The 21,160-nt window shown below is 41.7% G+C and overlaps 1 protein-coding gene across 1 annotated transcript; it reads left to right on the top strand.

Annotated features, from left to right (window-relative positions):
* The first annotated feature begins 3,362 nt into the window (after nucleotides 1-3,362).
* Nucleotides 3,363-20,427, top strand: DSCC1 (DNA replication and sister chromatid cohesion 1). Its single transcript, XM_069854583.1, has 9 exons — nucleotides 3,363-3,561; nucleotides 6,224-6,392; nucleotides 10,158-10,292; nucleotides 13,104-13,194; nucleotides 14,513-14,651; nucleotides 15,647-15,699; nucleotides 16,880-17,037; nucleotides 17,914-18,062; nucleotides 19,111-20,427. The coding sequence occupies exons 1-9, from the start codon at nucleotides 3,392-3,394 to the stop codon at nucleotides 19,217-19,219; spliced, it is 1,173 nt and encodes a 390-aa protein (XP_069710684.1). The 5' UTR covers nucleotides 3,363-3,391; the 3' UTR covers nucleotides 19,220-20,427.
* The last annotated feature ends 733 nt before the right edge of the window (nucleotides 20,428-21,160 follow it).

The following is a 21,160-nucleotide window of genomic DNA, read 5'->3' as shown; positions in this document are numbered from 1 at the left end:
GATTAACTGTTATTTAGCTGTTAAGTCTGCTTCTCCCTTATACTAAGACCAGTTAGAAGAGATGTACCTCTCAGCTATATGCTCACAGCAGTCACTTGAAGCCTCAAATGTGCACCTTGGGGGATTGACTTCAGCTGGTGGTCAGTTAAGATGAGACGGCTGAATTGATTGCTTCCTCAACTCTTTCTTCCATTCTGCTACAGGAGAGTTTCACCCCTGCATACGTGATGTTACATGCTCCTGAACCCTGACAATTTCAGCCCATCATACCAGCTCAGAGTGAAGAGTACTCATTTATTCTACCACAACTCCAGAGCAAATAAATAATCCCACAGGATTTTTATAAAATATTTTTAGGATCCTACCAAGCTCCCTTGCCATAGCATGCATGTCCTTATAAATGGATAACAATGTTGATAGTTCAGCACCCCCTCATTTTCTCTGTAAACCAAATTCATTAAATGATTCATGCAGTTTTCAAGAAACTGACTTTATGGATTCTGACACAAAACAGTTTTTGTCACTTAGGTCTCTGTTATAATGTGGAAACAGAAGCATAATAAATGTTGTTTCCTGAGAAATGAGGCATGTTTCCTGCAGATTTATAACCATGTTTTTCCTGATAGGCCAGTTGGCTGCAGCCTCTCAGAATGGATAAAAGTTGCTTTCCCTTAAGCAGGGGCTCTGATATATTCTCCAGCCAGTGACTTCCACAAAACTTCTGGGAACTTTACCTGCCAAATCTGCCTGAACTTGAACAGCAGTTTCCAGAGTGATAAGTGAGGGTCAGGCATAGAAAGATGGCTGGCAGCACAAGCATATACTATTCAACTCCTTAGGAAACAAGAGGAACAGCATCTTCAACTGGAACTACCACAATAAACAAAACTGGTTGGAAGAATCAATAACCGATATAAATGTTGGGTTCAGTCTCTACTGTTCCTCACCACAGACCAGTGTCAGCTTCTGCATAATGTTCAGTGATTTTCTTCCCATTTGGTTTCTGTTAAGTAGCAGAACTCTTGAGATACAAACTCCATGAATTCATGTCTTGGATTCAGTTTGTTGACTATGGCAGAATCTCTTTTCATTCCACAGAGTGAAAAGGAGAAAGGAGAAGCAGTAGGCGTGTGAGGTCATTGGAAAATTGCACCAAGTAAGTTACTAAATTAAGGTGCTCTTTAAACAGTTAGTAAGTGTGTGAGCATTTACTTGACAAAACAGTGATTTTCTGGTTTAGCTTAGAGGTGTGCAGGAACAGATTTACATTAAAGCAAAATGTCACAGTCTGAAATAAGGCCATAACGGAAACTAGCCAAAGTGCCTCAGGCTTCCTGTGTACACGACGACTGTATTTTCACCTTCCAAGAACTGAAATAAAGCATGAAAATATACTAGATGGCTGAGTCTTTGAACAAGCCACTTCACATGAGATAGAGATAACTGCCTCATTACTTAAGAGTTTTCTCCAAGGCCAATTGCTTGCTGGTCCCACTCAGACGAAGGAACTTCTGAAGGCAGAAGATGCCTACTTGTTCACTATCTGCCAGGCTGGATATCAAACCAAGCCAGCTCCATCTCACGAACTCCAGCTTCTGGTTACAACCTCCTTGTCTGGGTCATTTGGTGCTGGCTTATATCAAGCACAGATGGTCCTGCAAGCAGATACACACAACCTAGCCGCACAAAGTAACTATTTGTCAGCTAATGCACACAGCAGACAGCTATCACTAACACGCTACTAGTCCAAGCATTAAGATGCCCAACCGCAAGACCTCAGAGAGCCTTTGCAGAGCTAGTTGTCCTGAATGAACCAGGGAAGGGTACCTCATGCTGTTCCTCGCAGAGGGTTGAGCTGCCGTCTTCTGAGCCTATGCTTTCTTTTTTTTTCTCATGGTTAAAGGATGTCACTACACTTCCCCTTGAATGTGAGCTGTAGACTATTTCCACTGCAATAATCATGTTTGCCTGCAGTTTTTACTCATTTCTGTCACGACTTCAGCTCTTCCTCACAGCTTCGACAAGCAGGGGGAGCCCAGGCAAGGCCACAGCACGAAGCCCAGCTGGGCACTGAGTCCTCCACCCCCATGGGTGCTGTGCTACCCCTTTCCGATGGGGTCACTTGGCAACAAGAGCCCATGGATACCTCCCCTCGGTCAGACTATCTCCACAGCTGCCCTGGGGTGGGGTACACCATGGGTGCCTCCTGCAGCTGCCTCACCCTGTGTCTTCCCACCCACAGCCTTGCCCCATGCTGGCAGCTGGGTCAGCCTTCCTCTCACGCCCTGCGGTCCAGGGAACACCTTGAGAGTGCTGCCTTGCTCAGAGCTGGGCTGCTCTTGTTGTACTTTATAGATATATTTTATTTGGGGTATTTTATTGGCATAAAGAGAGGTTTTATTGAATCATAGAATGGTTTGGGCTGGAAGGAACCTTAAAGATCCAGTTGCAACCCCTGTGCCATGGGCAGGGACACCTCCCGCTGGACCGGGCTGCTCAAGACACCATCCTTGAACACTTCCAGGGATGGGGCATCCAAACGTCCCTGGACAACCTGTTCCAGTGCCACACCACCTTCATCAATAATTTCTTCCTAATGTTTAGTCTAAATCTTCCCCCTTCCAATTTAAAGACATTTCCCCTCATCCTATCGCTACATGCCCTTGTAAAAAGCCCCTACCCAGCTTTCCTGTAGACTCCTTTAAGTACTGGAAGGAATTTCCATTGCAATAATGGTGCTTGACTGTGGTTTTCACTTGTCTCTGTCAGGGCTTTAGCTCAAGCCCTCCCTCAGTGCACTACACTACACTTGATCTTAGCCAAAAGGCCGAGAAGCCATTAGGCATTAGGAAGACATTAGGAATAATTTCTTCACCACGAGAGTGGTGAGGCCCTGGCACAGGTTGCCCAGGGAAGCTGTGGCTGCCCCACCCTTGGAGATGTTCAAGGCCGGGTTGGATGGGGCCTTGGGCAGCCTGACCTAGTGGGGTGTCCCTGCCCAGGGCAGGGGGGTTGCAACTGGATGATCTTTAAGGCCCCTTCCAACCCTAACTATTCTATGTTCTATGATTCTCACAGCTTCCACAACCAGGCAGAGCCCAACTATGTTTTATAGATACAGATTTTATTTAGGGTGTTTAGTGGATTTTTATGGCTTTTTATTGGCTTAAAGAGCGATTGCAACCCAACCTGGGACAGAAAGCAGGAGATTTGTCCCGGATCAGTGTAAACGCGGTTACGCTGCCTTCCGCCCCGCCGCCCGCGTCCGCTCGCATCACGGTGAACCAAATAATCAACCCCGGCGGCGCCCGCCCGCGCCGCTTCCCGCTCAGCCCCGCCCCGGGGGAGGGCGGGGGTCGCGGCGGCGCGGGTTTCGGCGCGGGCGGGCGCCATGCGGAGCCGCGCGGAGGCGGACGCCACGCTGCACACGGCGAAGCTGAACCCGGCCGAGCTGCTGCCCGTCGTTCACTGCCTCAGCTTCGGCCCGCGGGCCGGCGCCGGCGAGTGCTGCCTCCTGCAGCTGGAGCCCGGGCTCTGCGCCGAGCTGGAGGCGGGGCGCAGGTGCGGGGGGAGAGGATCGCGCGGCCCCTGGGGGAGGGACTGGGACAGGGCGCCCCCTGGGGGAGGGAATGGGACAGAGCGCCCCCTGGGGGAGGGAATGGGACAGAGCGCCCCCCCGGGGGAGGGAATGGGACAGAGCGCCCCCTAGGGGAGGGAATGGGACAGAGCGCCCCCTAGGGGAGGAAATGGGACAGGGCGCCCCCTGTTGGGGGGGTAGCGGTGGTGCAGAGTAGAGGGGGAGGAGAACCTCCCTCGAGCTGCTGGCCGCACTCTTAATGCAGCCCAGGATACCACTGGGCGCCTTGGCTGTGAGGGCACATTGCTGGCTCATTACATTCGAATTTAAAAGCTAGCACCATCGGAGCCTTCTCTTCTGCAGGCTGAACAACCCCAGCTCTCAGCCTTTCCTCATAGGAGAGGTGTTCTATCCCGCTGTCCCTTCACAGACTCATGAAACAGTAAGGGTTGGAAGGGACATTGCGAGATGCTCCAGTCCAACCCCCCTGCTAAAGCAGGTTCACCTACAGCAGGCTGTGCAGGAATGCATCCAGGTGTGTTTTGAATATCTCCAGAGAAGGAGACTCCACAGTCTCTGGGGACAGCCTGTTCCGGTGCACTGTCACCCTCACAGTGAAGTTTTCCTTCATGTTGAGGTGGAACTTCCTGTTTGCTAGTTTGTGCCCATTGCCCCTTGTGCTGTCACTGGCTACCATTGAGAAGAGTCTGGCCCCATCCTCTTGGCTACTGCCCTTTAGATATTTATAAATATTGATGAGATACCCTCTCAGTCTTCTGTTCACCAAGACAAATAGGTGGAACTCGCTCTGCCTTTCCTCATAAGAGGGATGTTCCAGTCCCCTGATCATCTCTGTGGCCTGTGTTGGACCCTCTCCGGTAGTTCCTTGCCCTTCTTAAACTGGGGAGCCCAGAACTGGACTGGAAATGCAATCTGCTTGAGGGTAGGGGGACTCTACAAAGGGATCTGAACAGGCTGGATCGATGGGTTGAGGCCAACGGGGTGGGGTTCAACAAGGCCAAGTGCAGAATCCAGTAGTTGGGACACAACAACCCCGTGAAGCGCTACAGGCTTGAGGAAGAGTGGCTGGAAAGCTGCCTGGCAGAGAAGGACCCGGGGATGTTGGGTGACATCTGGCTGAACAAGAGCCGGCAGTGTGCCCAGGTGGCCAAGAAGGCCAACGGCATCTTGGCCTGTATTAGAAACAATATGGCCAGGAGGTCCAGGGAAGTGATTTTGCCCTTGTACTCAAATGTGGCCACACTTCAAATGCTGTGTTCAGTTTTGGGCCTCTCACTGCAAGAAAGACATTGAGGTCCTGGAGCTCATAGAGAGGAAGGCAGTGAAGCTAGCAAAGGATCTGGTGAACAAGTCTTATGAGGAGCAGCTGAGAGAACTGGGGTTGTTTAGCCTGGAGAAGAGGAGGCTGAAGGGAGATGTTATCACTGTCTACAACTACCTGAAAGGAGGCTGTAGAGAGGTGGGTATTGGTCTTTTCACTTAAGTGACAGGTGATAGGTTGAGAGGAAATGGCCTCAAGTTGCACCAGAGGAGGTTCTGATTAGACATCAGGAAAAATTTCTTCTCCAAAAGTGTCATCAGGCTGCCCAGGGAGGTGGTTGAGTCACCATCTATGGAGGTATTTGAAAGATAGGTAGATGAAGTGCTCAGGAATATGGTTTAGTAGTGGACAGGTATGGCTGGACTTGATGATCTCAAATGTCTTTTCCAACCTAGTGATTCTATAATTCAATGAAAATGAAATTGTTTAAGATTATGCAATATTAGAATTCTTTCTAAAGAAAATTGTCCCCCAGTGAAACGTGTTGTTGAGCCTGTCCATACTCAGTTTTATATTGATAAATTGTCATTGCATAGAGGCCTGAGGACCACCTAGGGCACAGCTGAGCTTTGTTCATGCATGCAAGCTTTTGGAAGCAAGAAGAGCAATTTGATTAAATTGAATTCTGAGCACTTAATTTAGTGTAGCCTGAAAGCAAGTGAATGTTCCCCTTTCGTAGTCCTGCTTTGATATTATCATATCCTTGCTTAGAATCTCAAATCAAGTCTGTGAGATGAAGAGTTTGCTTTGATTCTTTGTTCTGAAATGCTCTAGAAGATGGTTTTCTTTCTTGCTTGGAATTACTTGCAAGAAAATGTGCATGTTTTTGAGAAGGAATTATCTGAAGGTTGCTGCACAATAGGCACAATTTCTGTTTGCTTTCTTGTTTCACAGTGGGCCAGCTCAAGTCCTCATTAAAGAACAACTCTAGCTGCAATCTAATTTCTAAGATTATTGAACTAGTTCAGGCTTTAAGCATCACTCAATGTTTAGGGGGAGTGGTGAATAGGCAGGTGAGGTGGTTCCGCAGTGATCTGCATAAAAACCTTGAATGATTGTCTTTCAGAATGGGAAAACTCAAAAAGGAGAGGAAAAAGTGTACAGTTAAGATATTTGAGATTAATTGACAATTATGTCTTTATATAGTTTACTGTTACTGTGCTAGCAAATAGAACTGCAAGTTCTAATTTCCTTAGCGGTGTATACTGTATACATGGGAAAAGATATCAGACAAGCTTAATAGATGTTAATCCCGAAATAGATGTAAAAATGCATCTTTATTTTTGTGCTTTTTTTTTTTCCAGCCTAGTAATCCGTGGTGAAAAGGATGAACAAGTAGTGTTGTGCAGCAAAGATAAAACTTACGAGATGAAAATAGCTGACACCTCAAATATGCTGCTGTTCATTCCTGGTTGCAAAACTCCAGAACAGCTGAATGCAGATCAAGCATCTTGTAATATTATTCATTCAGAGGTATGTCCTTCTGGGTTTTTGTTTATTTGCTTTACTTCTCTGCTTTCTTTTTCTGTATAATCCTGTATTTTAACCAAGATGCTTATATGAAACCTGGCTGGGATTCAGTTGCCTAAACATAGGCTTCTAATGCATAAGGACATGAGTGTCCTGTAGATTCTTTGTGTATTAAGGAGAATCCTCGGGAGGATGTCTTTTTAAATATGCTTTATACACAGGGACCACACTATACCTTGTGGTGTCCAAAGCAGCTCTAGGGCCCTTCTTTAGGTAATTTTATCCATAATGTATGATCATTATTGTTTCTGAGAAGTTAAAACTTTGATTTATTTTCAGTGGATAGTAATTACTTTTGGTGAGTATTAAAAGCTTTCAAAGAAAATCTTAATTTCTCAGTGTTAGCAGCTCTTTCTAAAATAAGCTGTTTGCAAATTTATTCTTAGGAGAGCTTTCCCCATGCTTGAATATTATTTCTTAAATACATAAGTATAGTCAAAGGTGACTCCCTTTCAACTAGTATCTGCGAAGATTTGTTGAAGTGAATGATTTTAGAGTTCTCTGTTTGAAGAGTTCATTGTTCTCTGCTCTTCTGAAGCATAGTTAATAAAATTCTACTAAAAATGGTTAGGCAAATATTATAACTAGGTCATTACTTGCTGTAATGGATATAATGACGTCATTGAGCAGTAATCCTACTTGTCCTTAGATGAACATAATAATCAAAATAACATCATTTCTTCCATGAAATGATTTCTTCGGCACTGGTGAGACCGCTCCTCGAATACTGTGTTCAGTTCTGGGCCCCTCACCACAAGAAGGATGTTGAGGCTCTGGAGAGAGTCCAGGGAAGAGCAACAAAGCTGGTGAAAGGGCTGGAGAACAGGCCTTATGAGGAGCGGCTGAGAGAGCTGGGGTTGTTTAGCCTGGAGAAGAGGAGGCTGAGGGGAGACCTCATTGCTCTCTACAACTACCTGAAAGGACGTTGTAGAGAGGAGGGTGCTGGCCTCTTCTCCCAAGTGACAGGGGACAGGACAAGAGGGAATGGCCTCAAGCTCCGCCAGGGGAGGTTTAGGCTAGACGTTAGGAAAAAATTCTTTACAGAAAGGGTCATTGGGCACTGGAACAGGCTGCCCAGGGAGGTGGTTGAGTCACCTTCCCTGGAGGTGTTTAAGGCACGGGTGGACGAGGTGCTGAGGGATATGGTTTAGTGTTTGGTAGGAACGGTTGGACTCGGTGATCCGGTGGGTCTCTTCCAACCTGGTTATTCTGTGATTCTATGAAGTCAGCAGTTCAGCTGATAAAAAAGTTAATTCAAACTTTAGTAGATTAATGAGGAAGTAATATTCTTCCATATTTATTTTTTTTTGCTATGTTGGGTGATCTCACTAGTCCTCTGAAGTCACGTATCTCAACATAATATAAATGTGATGTGTGAGCTGGCACAGGCAGGACGCAGGAACCACCACAAAACCATGGATGAAGTGCAAAGAGTAAATGTAATTTTATTATCTCTCCAACTGGGGTATTGTAGAAGCAGCACCCAGGCAGAGGTACATAAGCAAGGACACAGGCACTGCAAAGCTTAGTCCATGTTAGAGGATCTTCTCCGGGTAGAGAGGACCAGGCTGTGGCACAGCAGTCAGGTAGCACATCACCTTGACCAGGGCCACCACACTGGCAACGTGTACTGGGCTTGCCCAAGGCTTGGCCATCCGCTCAATGCAAATTCACAAGTCTGTCATAGAGCAGGCTTTACTGCAGCTGGGAGGCCTGCCCAGTGTTGGAGTTGTCTCCTGGACAGCAGGACAGGCATTCCCATAGCTCAATGAGCAGCTCTCGCATCCTCTCCTAGCTGTCCATCTGGAAAGTAAAATCATCTCCTTTGAGGTGCTTCATTTGTGTCACCAGGCTGGCAACTGAGGCAGCGCTCCACTGTTAACCTCCATGGGCCACAGGGGGACACCACAGGCTGCGGGGGAATCTCTTCTCCAGAGCCTGGAGCACCGACTCCCCCTCCTTCTTCACTCACCTTGGTGTGTGCAGAGTTATTTCCCTCACACATTCTCACTCCTCTCTTCTGCTTGCTGTTGTGCAGCAGCTTTTTTTCCTCTTTAAAGACCTTATCACAGAGGCGCTACCACCATTGCTGCCTGGCTCAGTAGTGGGTCTGTCTCAGAGCCAGCTGGCATTGGATCTCTTGGACATGGGGGAGGCTTCTAGCTGCTTCTCACAGAAGCCACCTCTGTAGCCCCCCCACTACCAAACTCTTGCCACGCTAGCTCAATAGATGTGAGTTGCTTAGGAATTATTTTTAAGAGTTTTATTTCCAAGAGCTTTCTTAATGTTTTAAAAAATGTTATGTGGCACATTGACGCTGCAGATTGTGAAACATAGCAAAAGATAATATGTCTACTCAGTATTTTGAGGCTTTACCGCAGTCTCAGACTTGCTCTTTGCACCGCTTGCAAGGCTAATATGGCTAAACCTTCTGCCATTTTATTCACCTCACACAGACCAGCTCCAGGGTTATAAATTAGAATTATTTCTTTTCTATGCAGAGTACCTGTGGGGATTGGAACTAAATGATCTGTAAGATCCCTTCCAACCCGAACTATTCTGTGATTCTTGTTCAGTACCAAATTGCTCAGAAAATAACTTGGCGGGGAAAAAATATCTGACGCTTGGGTAAATGCTATCTGTTATGGAGGGGAAAAAAGCTTAGAATTTTATCAGGAAATGACTGTTAACCTGAATTTTGTGCCAAGCATCTATGGAATAGTTTAAAAACCGAGGCCTTTCTCTGCTAGATTTTAGGTGGGACTTGTACATATATGTATCTTGCTTATAGGTGATTGAAACGGGACATTATGTTCAAGTTTTGGGTTATGTTTAATGAATGACCCTAAAAAAAAAAAAAAAGTAGTGTGATAAAGCATTTAGAGTGTTTTAAAATACCATTGTGAGGCTGTTTCATGAAGGCTTTTTTACAAGGTGGTTGGGTCAGGACCTAAGAAACTAAAGGCTGTTCTGCCTCTGCCATTCTGTACCCACTTCTGTTGGTCTGGTAAATGGCAGAAACAATGCTGAAAGGCCCCTGATACCCTGTCCTTTTAGAAGAACCTTCTAGGAAGTCCAAGCTGTACCCCGTGAAGGTAAAGTTTTATTAGATAGTGTTGTTGAATCAATTACACCTGAGCTTCCTGTTGGCGTGCTTTAAATTTGTGTGTTGAATCACAGTAAGGAACAGAGATGTTTTGTTAGTTGTGTGCAAGTGTAGGGTCCTATCTCATTCATGTCTTTTACTTGAGCTGGGTGATATGATGATTCATTAAGGTGTGAAAAAACCATGAAGTATAATAGATCCCAGTAATGGAAAGAAGGGGGAAAGATGGAAACAGGATAATACAGGAGGGGTTTTTTGGCAGTAATATAACTTAGGGTTAAGAGGAAAAGAAATATTGATGAGAATTGTGCAGGAATATACCCCATAATATTCTGTCATTTGCATGTAGAGATGAGTTATTCCTTTTGTCATATGCACGATGAACATACTTTTATCAGCCTATGGTGGATTTTTCTTCATTGCCTGTGATAAATTTTCTTATTGAAAATAGTACAATGATTGTTTGATCTTTAATTGGCATATTAATAAATTCTTGTTTTCAATGACCAGATTAATACTTTTTGCCGATAATTTTTGTTAAGCTTCTTTGAATCCAAATGGTAGATTAAAATGTTCTAAGAGTCACCATTTTTTTCCTGTAGATTGCTGGCTTCTCCAATAACTATTGGGAGTTAAGGAGATGTCGACCTAAACTGAAGAAGCTGAGGAAGCTTTTAATGGAAGATCCATATGAAGGGCCAGATAGTCAGAAAGATCAGACTTCGACAATTTCAAAGGTAAATCAGCTACATAAATTACTTGCTTGTAATTGATAATGGGCAAATTGAAGTGGATACGTTCTTAACTTGAAAAATGCCTTTGCTCCCATGTTTCACAGTGCTGCTTTTAGTTAATTTTTTAAGCCTACTATTCTAAACAAGTTGGTAATTATTAACATTTCTACTGAGTAGCAGGTAAGCAACCTTTTTTTTAGTAAAAAGTAAAAGGAAGGACACCACAGGTGGGGAATTTCTTAAAAACAGTCTTCAGAAACTTTTGTAAATTCCATGAGAGTTATAGGACTACTAAGGTGTAATGTAGGCTTTCCTCCTTCTTTGAGGCTGTTATGTCTGAGCTAAGTATAAGGTCACAGGACATCCACGTACAGGTCACTTGCCAATCAGTAATTTATAAGCAGAGAATGAGACAGACACTACAAGAAGGGAAAACACAAATAAAACACTGTCCTTACTGCTTTATATTTCCAGGAAATCCAATTGAGAATCTAGTTTGTAATGCAGAGACCTGGACTGTGTAGCATGTGATCTCAGATAAAAGGTGCATAAAAATCCTGGAGTTTTGTGTTCAGCTGGTTTTCCTTTCAACTTCAAAAACCAGAAATGGTTGCTCCAAACTGTTTTACACTGAGGCTTGGTTGAAGCTCATACTAACAAACTATCCATGCGTGCCTCTTTCTGGGTGATTGAGAGTCTAATTTCTGATAAGTTTCAGAATCTTTCCTCCAGTGTTCCCTTTTTTTCCCTTTCATTTTCTCTTCTTACTCTTGTCTAGGCATAGGAGGACTTAGCAGCAAAATAAGCTATGGCAGAATGGAAAGGCCTTATTTGTCCAGAAATTATAAGCGTTGACAAAGGCTATCAACACAGAAAGTTGTCATAGGCAATAGTATTTACTGGTAGTATTAGATTAGTTTTATAAAAATATGTCAAAGTCTCCGCAAAAATTAGTTTCTACTTTGAGGAATGATCTTCTCCATTTATTCTGAAGGAGAATGTTTTATGTATCTGCTTACTGGAGAAAACTAGATATAACTGATAAATGTAGACAAATTTTAGCTATGCTACTGGTGGAACTTGAATCTGAAAGGTCTTCATGGGAAAGCTCTCTTTCCTACAGGACTAATTCTCATTAAAGTCCCAAACAATATGTGTGTAGTAACAATTTTTGCTGTGTTGTTTGCTTACACTTAATATTTATTGGGTGCTGGCAACAAATAAGCCAGCTTTAATCTGCTTGAAAGCAAGTTACTATTTTTTGGTGGCTTGCTGTAAACTTCTAATGGTTTCTAGTTGTTTGTACTGTATCATACACAGAACTACAGGAAAGGAACCATAAGGATCTATAGCACTGGAAGAGATTACCATAAGGAAGCCTGATGCATAGTGATGGGATTTAGAAAACTACAGGAAACTTAGATACAGGCTAGTACACAGCTTGCTCGGGATGCACTGAATTAAAGTCCTGGCTTTTACAGTGAGATGGCAAGTCATACTCAAATACTTGGTTGTGTCTGAGTTGATATATGTTTCTTATCCTTCACTGGAAATTGCTGGCATGGGCATGATGCAGGTCAAACCATTCCATTTTATGTTTGCTCGGGTGATGCAGCTGATAAAAGCATCAGAGCTGAGACCAGTGATTTCTTAAAAAAAGCTGTTAAGACTGCTAGCCGGGCCCTTGAGAGGGAACAAATGCCAAGTTGTGAGTCGTCTTATCTGAATGGCAATATCTAACTCTCAAACACACTTGGCATAGTGGTCTGGAGATACATTTGCTCTGAATTGCTAGTAGTGTTTTTTTAAAGTACTGTATAATATAGTCATACCTTGCTGAAATACTGATGTGAATCAGTGCTGCTTAGCCTAATGATGTTTCAACATACTGTCTTAATAGGAGCGGCATAGCAGGAAGAGGAGACATTTCTGCATTTCTTAAAAGCTTTTCTAATATGTGGATGTTGCAAACTTAGCATTGGCTTGTTCCTTTTGTGTTCCCATAGTTTAATAGATTTCAAATATTTAATCCAATATTTTTCTTTTCTGATAGGAAATATTCTTACACTATAGTTGACAAAAGTTTAATATTAGAATTGATTAAAAAGGCTGCAAGGTGAATAACGGATTTGTTAAAGCCCTATTTCTTATGCATTTGCAAGAGTCTAGAGTTCCTTTTCTTTACTTCATTTCTCATGATACTTCTGTTCTCATTTCTCCCAAATCTTTCCCACAGAATCCCCAGCATCCTCACATCTCTCAGTAACTGTTCTGTAAGAAGCTGTGTGTACTCTTGCTGGGTCTGCGCTAAATGTCTGCTAATTGGGTTGCAGATACCAAAACACAGCACATAGCTGTCATGGTCATGGTGGAGGAGGCTTTTCCTCAGCAGAGGTACTAAGCTGGAGTTCTGACATTTGACTTATCCAAAAGCGATAAATTATTTCCATTCGCCTTTTATTTGAGTCTCATAGATCAAAATACGTGATTTAGGAAAGAACGAACACATTCACTTTTCATTCTTGCTGGGATACTGACATTCTGTGAGTACAGGTGTATTACTTAAGCACAGCACAAAGACTTCTCTGTAGTAAATCTTTCTATATTGCATAACCTTTGAGAAAATGTAAGTTTACAGGAAAAGTTTTGGAGAGTGTGGTAAACATTAGAAATTCAGAGTGTGGGGAAAAAAAAAACATCGCTCTTCTAAATCTTTCTTTTATTATGTCTTATAACACATTTGGTATACTTCCTGAAGCACAGGAGGAGTAAGGTTAACCTGGTTTATGTCCCTCTTTTTTTCCATCGTTGCAGTATACAACAGAAGATTTGTTAAGTCTGGTTCAAGCAAGTGAAGAAGAAATACTGCGCCACTTGCAGGCCATAGATGCCTGCAAAATAGAAGGTATTTGTCTCTGAAGAATATTATTGTCTATGAAGAAATAACCCTGATTTTTTTTCCCCCAAAATATCTATGTCTTCTTTTTCTAAGGCCCATTCCACATCCTCATCTTTCAAGGCGCAAGTTACTTCAAAGTACTAAGATCTGCTTCTGTGTTTCCTATATCTTCTGCTCCTATGAAACTGCTCAAAACTAAGCAGGCATCAACCAGTCCAGCTTCTTCCAGGGTAATTCCTTCCTTGCTTCTACAAACACTGGCATCAGAGCATCCCACGCGTAGCATGAATATTGTTTTGGCTGGTTGCTGTCTTCATGGATGAGGGGGTACTGCTTTCTGCTGTTCTAGAGGGAAAAATAGATGATTCTTAGGTTACTCCAGCCCCTTTTCACAGTCCTTCTTTCCTCCCAGACTGAGTTTATCTCAAAAGTCTTCCTACCATGTGAGACAAGGCTGGAGCAGGTGGAGACAGGTCTCATCCATCCTGTATTTGGCCAAGCCCAAACCTTCACCTGGATGCCAGGCGACAGCAGTCCTAGAGTCGCGGAATAATCTAGAGCAGAACTGAGCTCTGGAGGGTATCAGATCTAAATTCCTGCTTTAGAACAGGGACAGCTTGGAGCTGGCCACTCAGGGTCTTGGCTGGTCAAGTTCTTTGCCAGTCCATTTCCAAGGACTGAGATAGCACAACCTCTGCCCAAGCTGTTCCAGTGTTTGACTATCTACAAGGGGAAAAAAATCTAATAACCAACTGAGATTTTGCTTGTTGCAACTTGTGCTTGTTACTTCCTGTCCCATCCCTGAGCACCACTAGGAAGACTTCTGCTCTGTCTTCTCTATACCAACCCGTGGAGTAGGTGAGGATCTCATGGATTACTTTCCTTGTTCTTTACAGCTGCATAGTACTGTTGCACCAGATCACAGTTGCACATTTTGTCACATTTGCATTTCTGTGGACTTGGCGGAACCTGAACTTCCACACTGCAGAGCCAGTGCAGTCAGTTCTGTTCGTGCAGTTTTGTGTCTGAATTATTAGTTTCTCCAGGTCTGATTCATTTTGGGATGGGATTTGTAGTGTCTTTGTATCTGTGGCAGTCAATCTACATAAACAGTTATAAATAATTTATACGATTTCATTTCTTTCTCCTTTATATTTGCTCCTAGTATTCTATTCTTGTTTTCAGTTTTAGTTCTGAAAAGGACAGGAGTGTGTTACTTCACCTTGTAAAGTTGTATATGTCTAGACTCCTGTAATGTATCTTCAGGGGAATAGAATTAAGGTGTTTTCTTTCTAATGCTGTTTTGTTGTTTTCTAATTGGCAGGCTATTGGAGAATTCTAGAATTTGATTACCAGATGAAACTCTTGAATCACGTGACTCAGCTAATAGACTCAGAGTCCTGGTCTTTGAGTAAGGTTCCTTTACGTACCTGCCTTGAGGAACTTGGACCTCTAGAGCCCAAGTAAGCAATTACTTTTCGTACTTAGAATTGTCTACTATTAACTATTACTAATTGCAACCATTATAAGTTATTTATTAGAATTGTAGTCTTATAACTCTAGATCCCAGTTACTATGGTTTAAACCACATGGTGTTAATGAGATTTTTTCTTTGGCTGTAAAATATGCAAGGGCATTAGTATTTTTGACAGGTTCGTAAACTGATTTTAGCATCTATTGGTAATATTTCCATTGATTCAGTAGTAGGAACATTACTGCTGAATTGTAAATGATGGAAGTAGCATTTACTTAAGCTGTGAATTGCTGACTGTCTTGAAAGACTTGGTTTGAAGCTAGAGATGGCCAAAAATGTTTAATTTACCTCTTGCGTAATGTCTGAATTTGTGGTATCTTTTCTGGCATAATACTGAATTGTGATCATAAGAGTAGAGCTTATTGTACTGCCATTTGGAGTCATGAAATAATTTCTGATTACCGTTCAAATGAAGTCTTACATTTACAATATGTATTTGTTTTCCATTTATTTGGCTTTTTGCTCAAAAAGAAATCTTACTTTAGTATTAGTGTCTACAGTTAGTCTCTAATTTTATGCCAGAGGTCTGGAAAAAGGCCTGCTCGTCAGTTAGGGATAATTACCTGCCAAATCTGTGACTTATGTCACTTCACATTGGAAAGAAATGAAATTGGAAGAATCTTTCTCTTATTCTCCTTGTGCCTTTTAGTCTTTGCTAATTACATCAAGAAAGTGGAAGAGACTTTTGGGGATTGAATGCTGAATTAACTGTCACTTGCCAGTTTTGTCCCCTTTTGTCCTCTTTTAACTTTACTTCTGTGTTTTTATTAATTTGTTCATTTTAGCCATGAAGTTGCGTCCCATCCTCTGTTCTCCTTGATTTTTTTTGCACTTCACCTGTTCCTTCATCTTCTTCTTGGTAACTGTTTCTGAAATGTCCTAATGAACAGTTAAACCTTGACTTCTGATTTTTATTTTTTTCAGAGAGATGATAGAACATACCCTTTTAAGTTATGGAAGGAAGTACATTGATGATGGTAAGTTTGGGAAAGCATGCATATTTTAATTTTGCACAAAGGAAACAGTTATTCATGAATAAACGCAGATTTGGGGAGGATGGCCGAAACAAATGGATTTGCTACAATGCCAATAAAAAGGAGGCAGCAAACAGTGAGCTAGAAATCAGTACAATTGTTGGTTTTATGGGGAAAAGGGAATATTATACTGTACAAGACACTAGGTGAAATCAGGAACGATCGGAGGTACCTGAAGTGATTTATTTAGGTACCTACAAGTCATAATTTTATGAGTAATGACAGATCACTAGTAAAATTTAGATGCTATCTTTCTTTAGATAACCTAGGAGGTCTCAGATGTTTAAGCAACTAATTGTGCTATTGTGAATAGTCAGTGGTGTGCAGATCTCCTTAAATTCAATTTGCCTGAAGCAGACATCTGCATTTGGTCCCTTGAACTGCACCACAAAATCCGTTGATTGTATTGATTAAATCTTCATTGCCTGCCTTTGCATATAGACAGAATATTTCAGTGCCTTATTCTCAATCTGAATTCTTCCTCACAGTTGCTTTCATCTCACCTTTGCCAGAAGTAGGAGTTGCTCTTAACCGTAAAGGATGCAGGGAAGTAGTTGGAGTGACACAGATTGTCTTCTCAGTGTATTTAAGCAGGTTGCAGAAGGAACAAGTTTGAATTGCAGGAACTCCAGATGACTGAGAAAGTGGAAAAAAATGTTTGCACCTAATTTTGTTCAGAGAATTTTAGGCAAGTCAGTGTGAAAAAAATAAATTCTCATTATTCCCTAAATAATCTCACAAGGATGACTGAGGAAGTGAAAGTTTTGTTTAATTGTTCATCCACAGACAGCAAACACTTTAATACAAGTAATTCAGAAATACAAATGAAAGCTCTATCAGAAACAGTGTTATTGTGAAAGGGAAAAAGTTGGGAGGCAAATACATTTTCTAATATGAATACTGTAGCTCGGACAGTGCTGGACACACATGTAATATTCTTAATTTGTTCTTGAGAATGAGAAGATATTATCATTTATCCAAAGTAATATCAAGTCAGGTTACTCCCTGTGGAAAAGAAAAAAATAGGATAGTCGGTTAAAATACTGCAGAACAGAAGGGAAATGTATTTTCTGTTCTTTTATCAAAAAGCAAGAACCCAAGGTAACCTGATTTTTTTTCTCAGCAGGGGAAGTTTACTTTGAAATGCGTGAAGATAAAATATGCAGAGCTTTAGGACAAATGCTTTTGCAAAATGCCGTTAAATTCAATCTATCAGATTTTCAAGAAGTCTGGCAACAAAGTGTCCCTGAAGGGATGACAACAAGGCTTGATCAGCTTAAGGTAAAAATGTAAAGAAATACGTATTCTTTCATGAGTAGGCTGTTAACTGATTTGTGTCATACGTAGATTTTATCGATTAATGGGTATTGATTGTGTTACTTCTGTTCAACTTTTGTGTTAAAGTACTTCTTATGACTTTCTCTGTGACAAATCAGTAGTCAGGAATCATGACAATTTGGGTTTCTCTTAAGTCTGTGTCATGGGGGAAGTTGGCCGGGGTGGGCACAGTCTGGGCATTGGTTGGTTGGTGGCGAGTAATTGTATTTAATTTGCATCACCTGTCTTCTTTGGGTTTTATTTCTCTCTGTCTTTGTAATTTGCTTTTTCATTACAATTATTATGTTTTATTTCAATTATTAAACTGTTCTTTTCTCAGCCCGTGAGTTTTCTCACTTTTACTCTTCTGATGCTCTCCCCCAGCCCCCTGTGGGGGCGGGCGCAGTGAACAAGCAGCTGTGTGCTCCTTAGTTGCTGGTTGAATATAAACCACAACAGCTGGCATGTTTCCCTCTTTAAAGAAGAGCTACAGCTGTACAGTTAATACTTGTAAATGTAGAACAGAAGCTGAAGCTGCTGTTGAGCAGATTGTAGTAACAGTCAGTAGAGTAGCAAGCACTATGGAAATACTTTTGCTCCAAGGAGGCAGAGAAAGAGATGTTGGAACTCAATTTTTCCTCCTCCCTTTTTGTCATAAGGAAAATGGTAAATACTGCCTGTAAACAGCCCCTTATGATACTTTTTCACTTTGCCTCTAGCTGTGCAGTTCTAGAATGGTCTGAATGTGCAACAGGCAACTTGTACGGATTATTGCCAGATAGAAGGAAGTTTAGTCGTTTCATGTTTACTTAACATTTTCTCTCTGATGCTGATCCACAGGGCTTGGCTCTTGTGGATAAAAGCTCAAGACCAGAGACTATCTTTCTGCTGAAAGTAGAAGACTTACCTGAAGACAATCAGGAAAGATTCAACAGCTTATTCAGCATACGGGAAAAGTGGACAGAAGTGGATATTACTCCTTATATAGAGTAAGAAAATATTTCTTTCTACTGAAATATAATTAGTGTTATATTCTTCCCTTTTTGCATAGCTGCCTTCTTGTCAGCTGTGATTGCCTCAAATACTATACTTTCCATTTTAAATGATTACAAATTCTATACAAATAGGATCCCAACCCCTGGGAACTGTAGTTATATTCATTATATTTAAGCTCGTGTAGAGAACTGATCCTGCTGAAGTTACACAGGTGGTAAATCTGCCTTATCTGATTGAGGCAGACTTAACTCCTGACTTTTATAATCAGTCTCCATATTTACGACTCAAGAACTGTAGAGCAACAGTGCTTCGTGTGCTGCATCCTTTTTTTCTTCTGGTCATTAACACTCACACCACAGTGTTATCTGCAAGGCCCAGCCAGGATACACCTGAGCAGACACAGATCATAACTCAGAAGTAACGGCATCACACCATTGAGTGGCTCTAAATTTGCTGTAATATTACTAAATATATGAGAACTAATTGTTTGCTAGACTGAAAACCCTTTAGAGAACAGCAATAATAAAAACCAACCAAGTCCCCTAAAACCTAAACCCTTTATTTCTGAAGTAAATCATAGAATCATTTAGGTTGGAAAAGACCTTTAAGATCATAGACTCCAACCGTAAACCTAACACTGGCAACTCCACCACTAAGCCATGTCCCTAATTGCCACATTCACGTTTCTTTTAAATACTTCTAGGGATGGTGACTCAACCACTTCCCTAGGCAGCCTGCTCCAATGTTTGACAACCCTTTTGGTGAAGAAGTAACATCCAATCTAAACCTTCCCTGGCACAACTTGAGGCCATTCCCTCTCTCATCCTATATAATAATCTATAATGTAATGTAGTTTTGCCTGTTGCTTAAATGTCAAGCCAAGTTATAAACTTTAGGTAATAAAAAGCGTGCCAGTTACAGTAGTTTTTTCTCTCCCAATACCTCAATCCAATTTATTGCTATATTTACAAATATTTAATGGATTTGTTTTGTATGAGAATCTCTCTAATGCAAATGTCATCTGCTTTATTTCCTCTATAGAGACTTGTGTGCAGAGAAACAGACAGTTGGTGCTCTTCTGACAAAATATGCTCGCTCCTCAATGCAGAACGGTGTCAAAGTTTATAATTCTAGAAGACCCATCTCGTAACAAGTGTTGTTTTAAGAACTGAGAATACTCGACGGAGTAACAGTGACTGCTTCTTCCCGCCTTCTTGGGAAAGGAGTTTTCAACTAATATTATACACTGTTCTGGAGTTTAAGCAGCTAAGCTTCTTGAACGAGCTTTGTTTTCTGCTCAGCTAAGATTGTGAGGGCACTGGCCTTCTCTAAGAAACCCTAGTGTCCGTAGGCCATGCCCACTTTCTTTCACCCATCTTCCCTTACCCATCTCCTTTTCCCTTTGTGTCTGTTGCTATGCCAGGAGTCAAGATACTTACCTGTCTATCCATAAGCTGAACTCCGACATTAAAAATTTAAACTTACTTGATAATAATTGAATCAATTTAATTGATTTCAACAGCAAAATGGAGTGCTTAGTCTTCTGTCCATTAGTGAGCATTCTTAAAGATTAAGATTTTGTTGCAGCATTGACACTTTGAATACTGCAGACTTTGACAAACCAATGAAGAAATTATTCCTGACTTAAACCACACCAGTCTTAATTTTGAAAGGTGGTTCTTTTTATGGTCATGTCTGTGAATAACATTGGCACAAGCTCTTGACACTCTAACACTTGGCAAAATTGCCTTTACAGTATTACGGAAAAAACCCAAATGTCAGTCAAATGTGAAGAGATGAGAGAATAGTTGAGACAATGTGCTATGAACTTCCTATAAGCTGCCATTAGAATGTAGCTGAAGAAAAATTAATGTCTTACAGAAGATTCACCTTTGATTTTTAAAGAGAACTTCTGAAGCTTTGTAATATGATTACTTTTATTAGAGCTTTGTTTTGGCAAATAACTGCATGTAGAAATTGTGCCTTGAAAACTATTCTGTGTAGAGCAACGAAACAGGATATTTTTATGTTAAAAAAGATGGTGTCATAAAGTGGGAGTGCCTGAAATTGAAATTTTGTAATCATTAGAAAGGAGTGTTTGCATTTGTCAGGGAAACAGAGTTTAATATTAAGTATTTTCCAGACTTTTTTTAAAACTTAACAATTGTAGGGTCTTTTATACAAAAAGTATTTATTGCATCAAACTCAGATGTAAGGCATGAAAAAACTGAAATTGTTAGCATGCCAAATGTGGAGTCAGCAGGGAGAGGAAAGAACTGAAAATCAAATGTCACTCTTAAAAGTGGATGTGTGCATCTCTGGAATTTTGTTATAGATAATAGGATGAATAAAAACCACTTTCTGAGCTCTGTTTTTTTCTTGACTGCTAGTGCAAGGTCCATTCCCTGTGCTCCACATTTCTGACTTGTCCAGCTCTGTAGAGACTCGGCTAGCTCAGAGTGGTTCTTTGCCAGGTTCACTGCCTGGTCCCTCCAATGGCACCAGAAAGTTCCCATTCAGAGAGCTGAAGAGTAATGTGAATAGGGAAACAACTTTAACAAGGGGTTCTTTAGTTGAAATACAGAAGACAATTGATAGCCTTTGTACTGTGTCATACAACGGTGTGTATTTACATCGGGTTTTGTTTGTGGAACATAACACCCAGGTAATGTTTCGGATTGATGTAAATTATTTTTGCACATGTAACCATCCTGTGAGTTCACAGTGCTTCTGGTTGGTTTTGTCAAACATTGTTGTCATTCAAAAATGAGATGATGCTTTCTAAATTTCAAGAACTGCTGATGCTGAAAGACTTTAACTCTATCAGCTTCTTTGATGCAAGCTTTTATTTTAACATAAAACAGCTGAATCGGAACTCGCTTATAGCAGATCTGGGTTATGAAGCTTCACATCTATCCTGATCCTGTAGCTGAAGCCACCCCACAGCGCAGGCAGCACGGGAGGGAAGCAGTGACTTGTTTTGTGACTCTGTGCTGAACTTCCAGCAGCGTTGGTGCTGTCTTAACTCCCTTTTGTGAGGAGCAGTGCGCTGGGTGCCCTGCGGGCCCTGGGCGGCTCCGCAGCTGCCGGG

This window comes from Phaenicophaeus curvirostris, chromosome 3 (assembly GCF_032191515.1).
Source record: "Phaenicophaeus curvirostris isolate KB17595 chromosome 3, BPBGC_Pcur_1.0, whole genome shotgun sequence".
NCBI classification, from domain to species: Eukaryota; Metazoa; Chordata; class Aves; order Cuculiformes; family Cuculidae; genus Phaenicophaeus; species Phaenicophaeus curvirostris.
The sequence above is the reverse complement of the archived record's forward strand: the minus strand, read 5'-3'. Positions and strand labels throughout refer to the sequence as shown.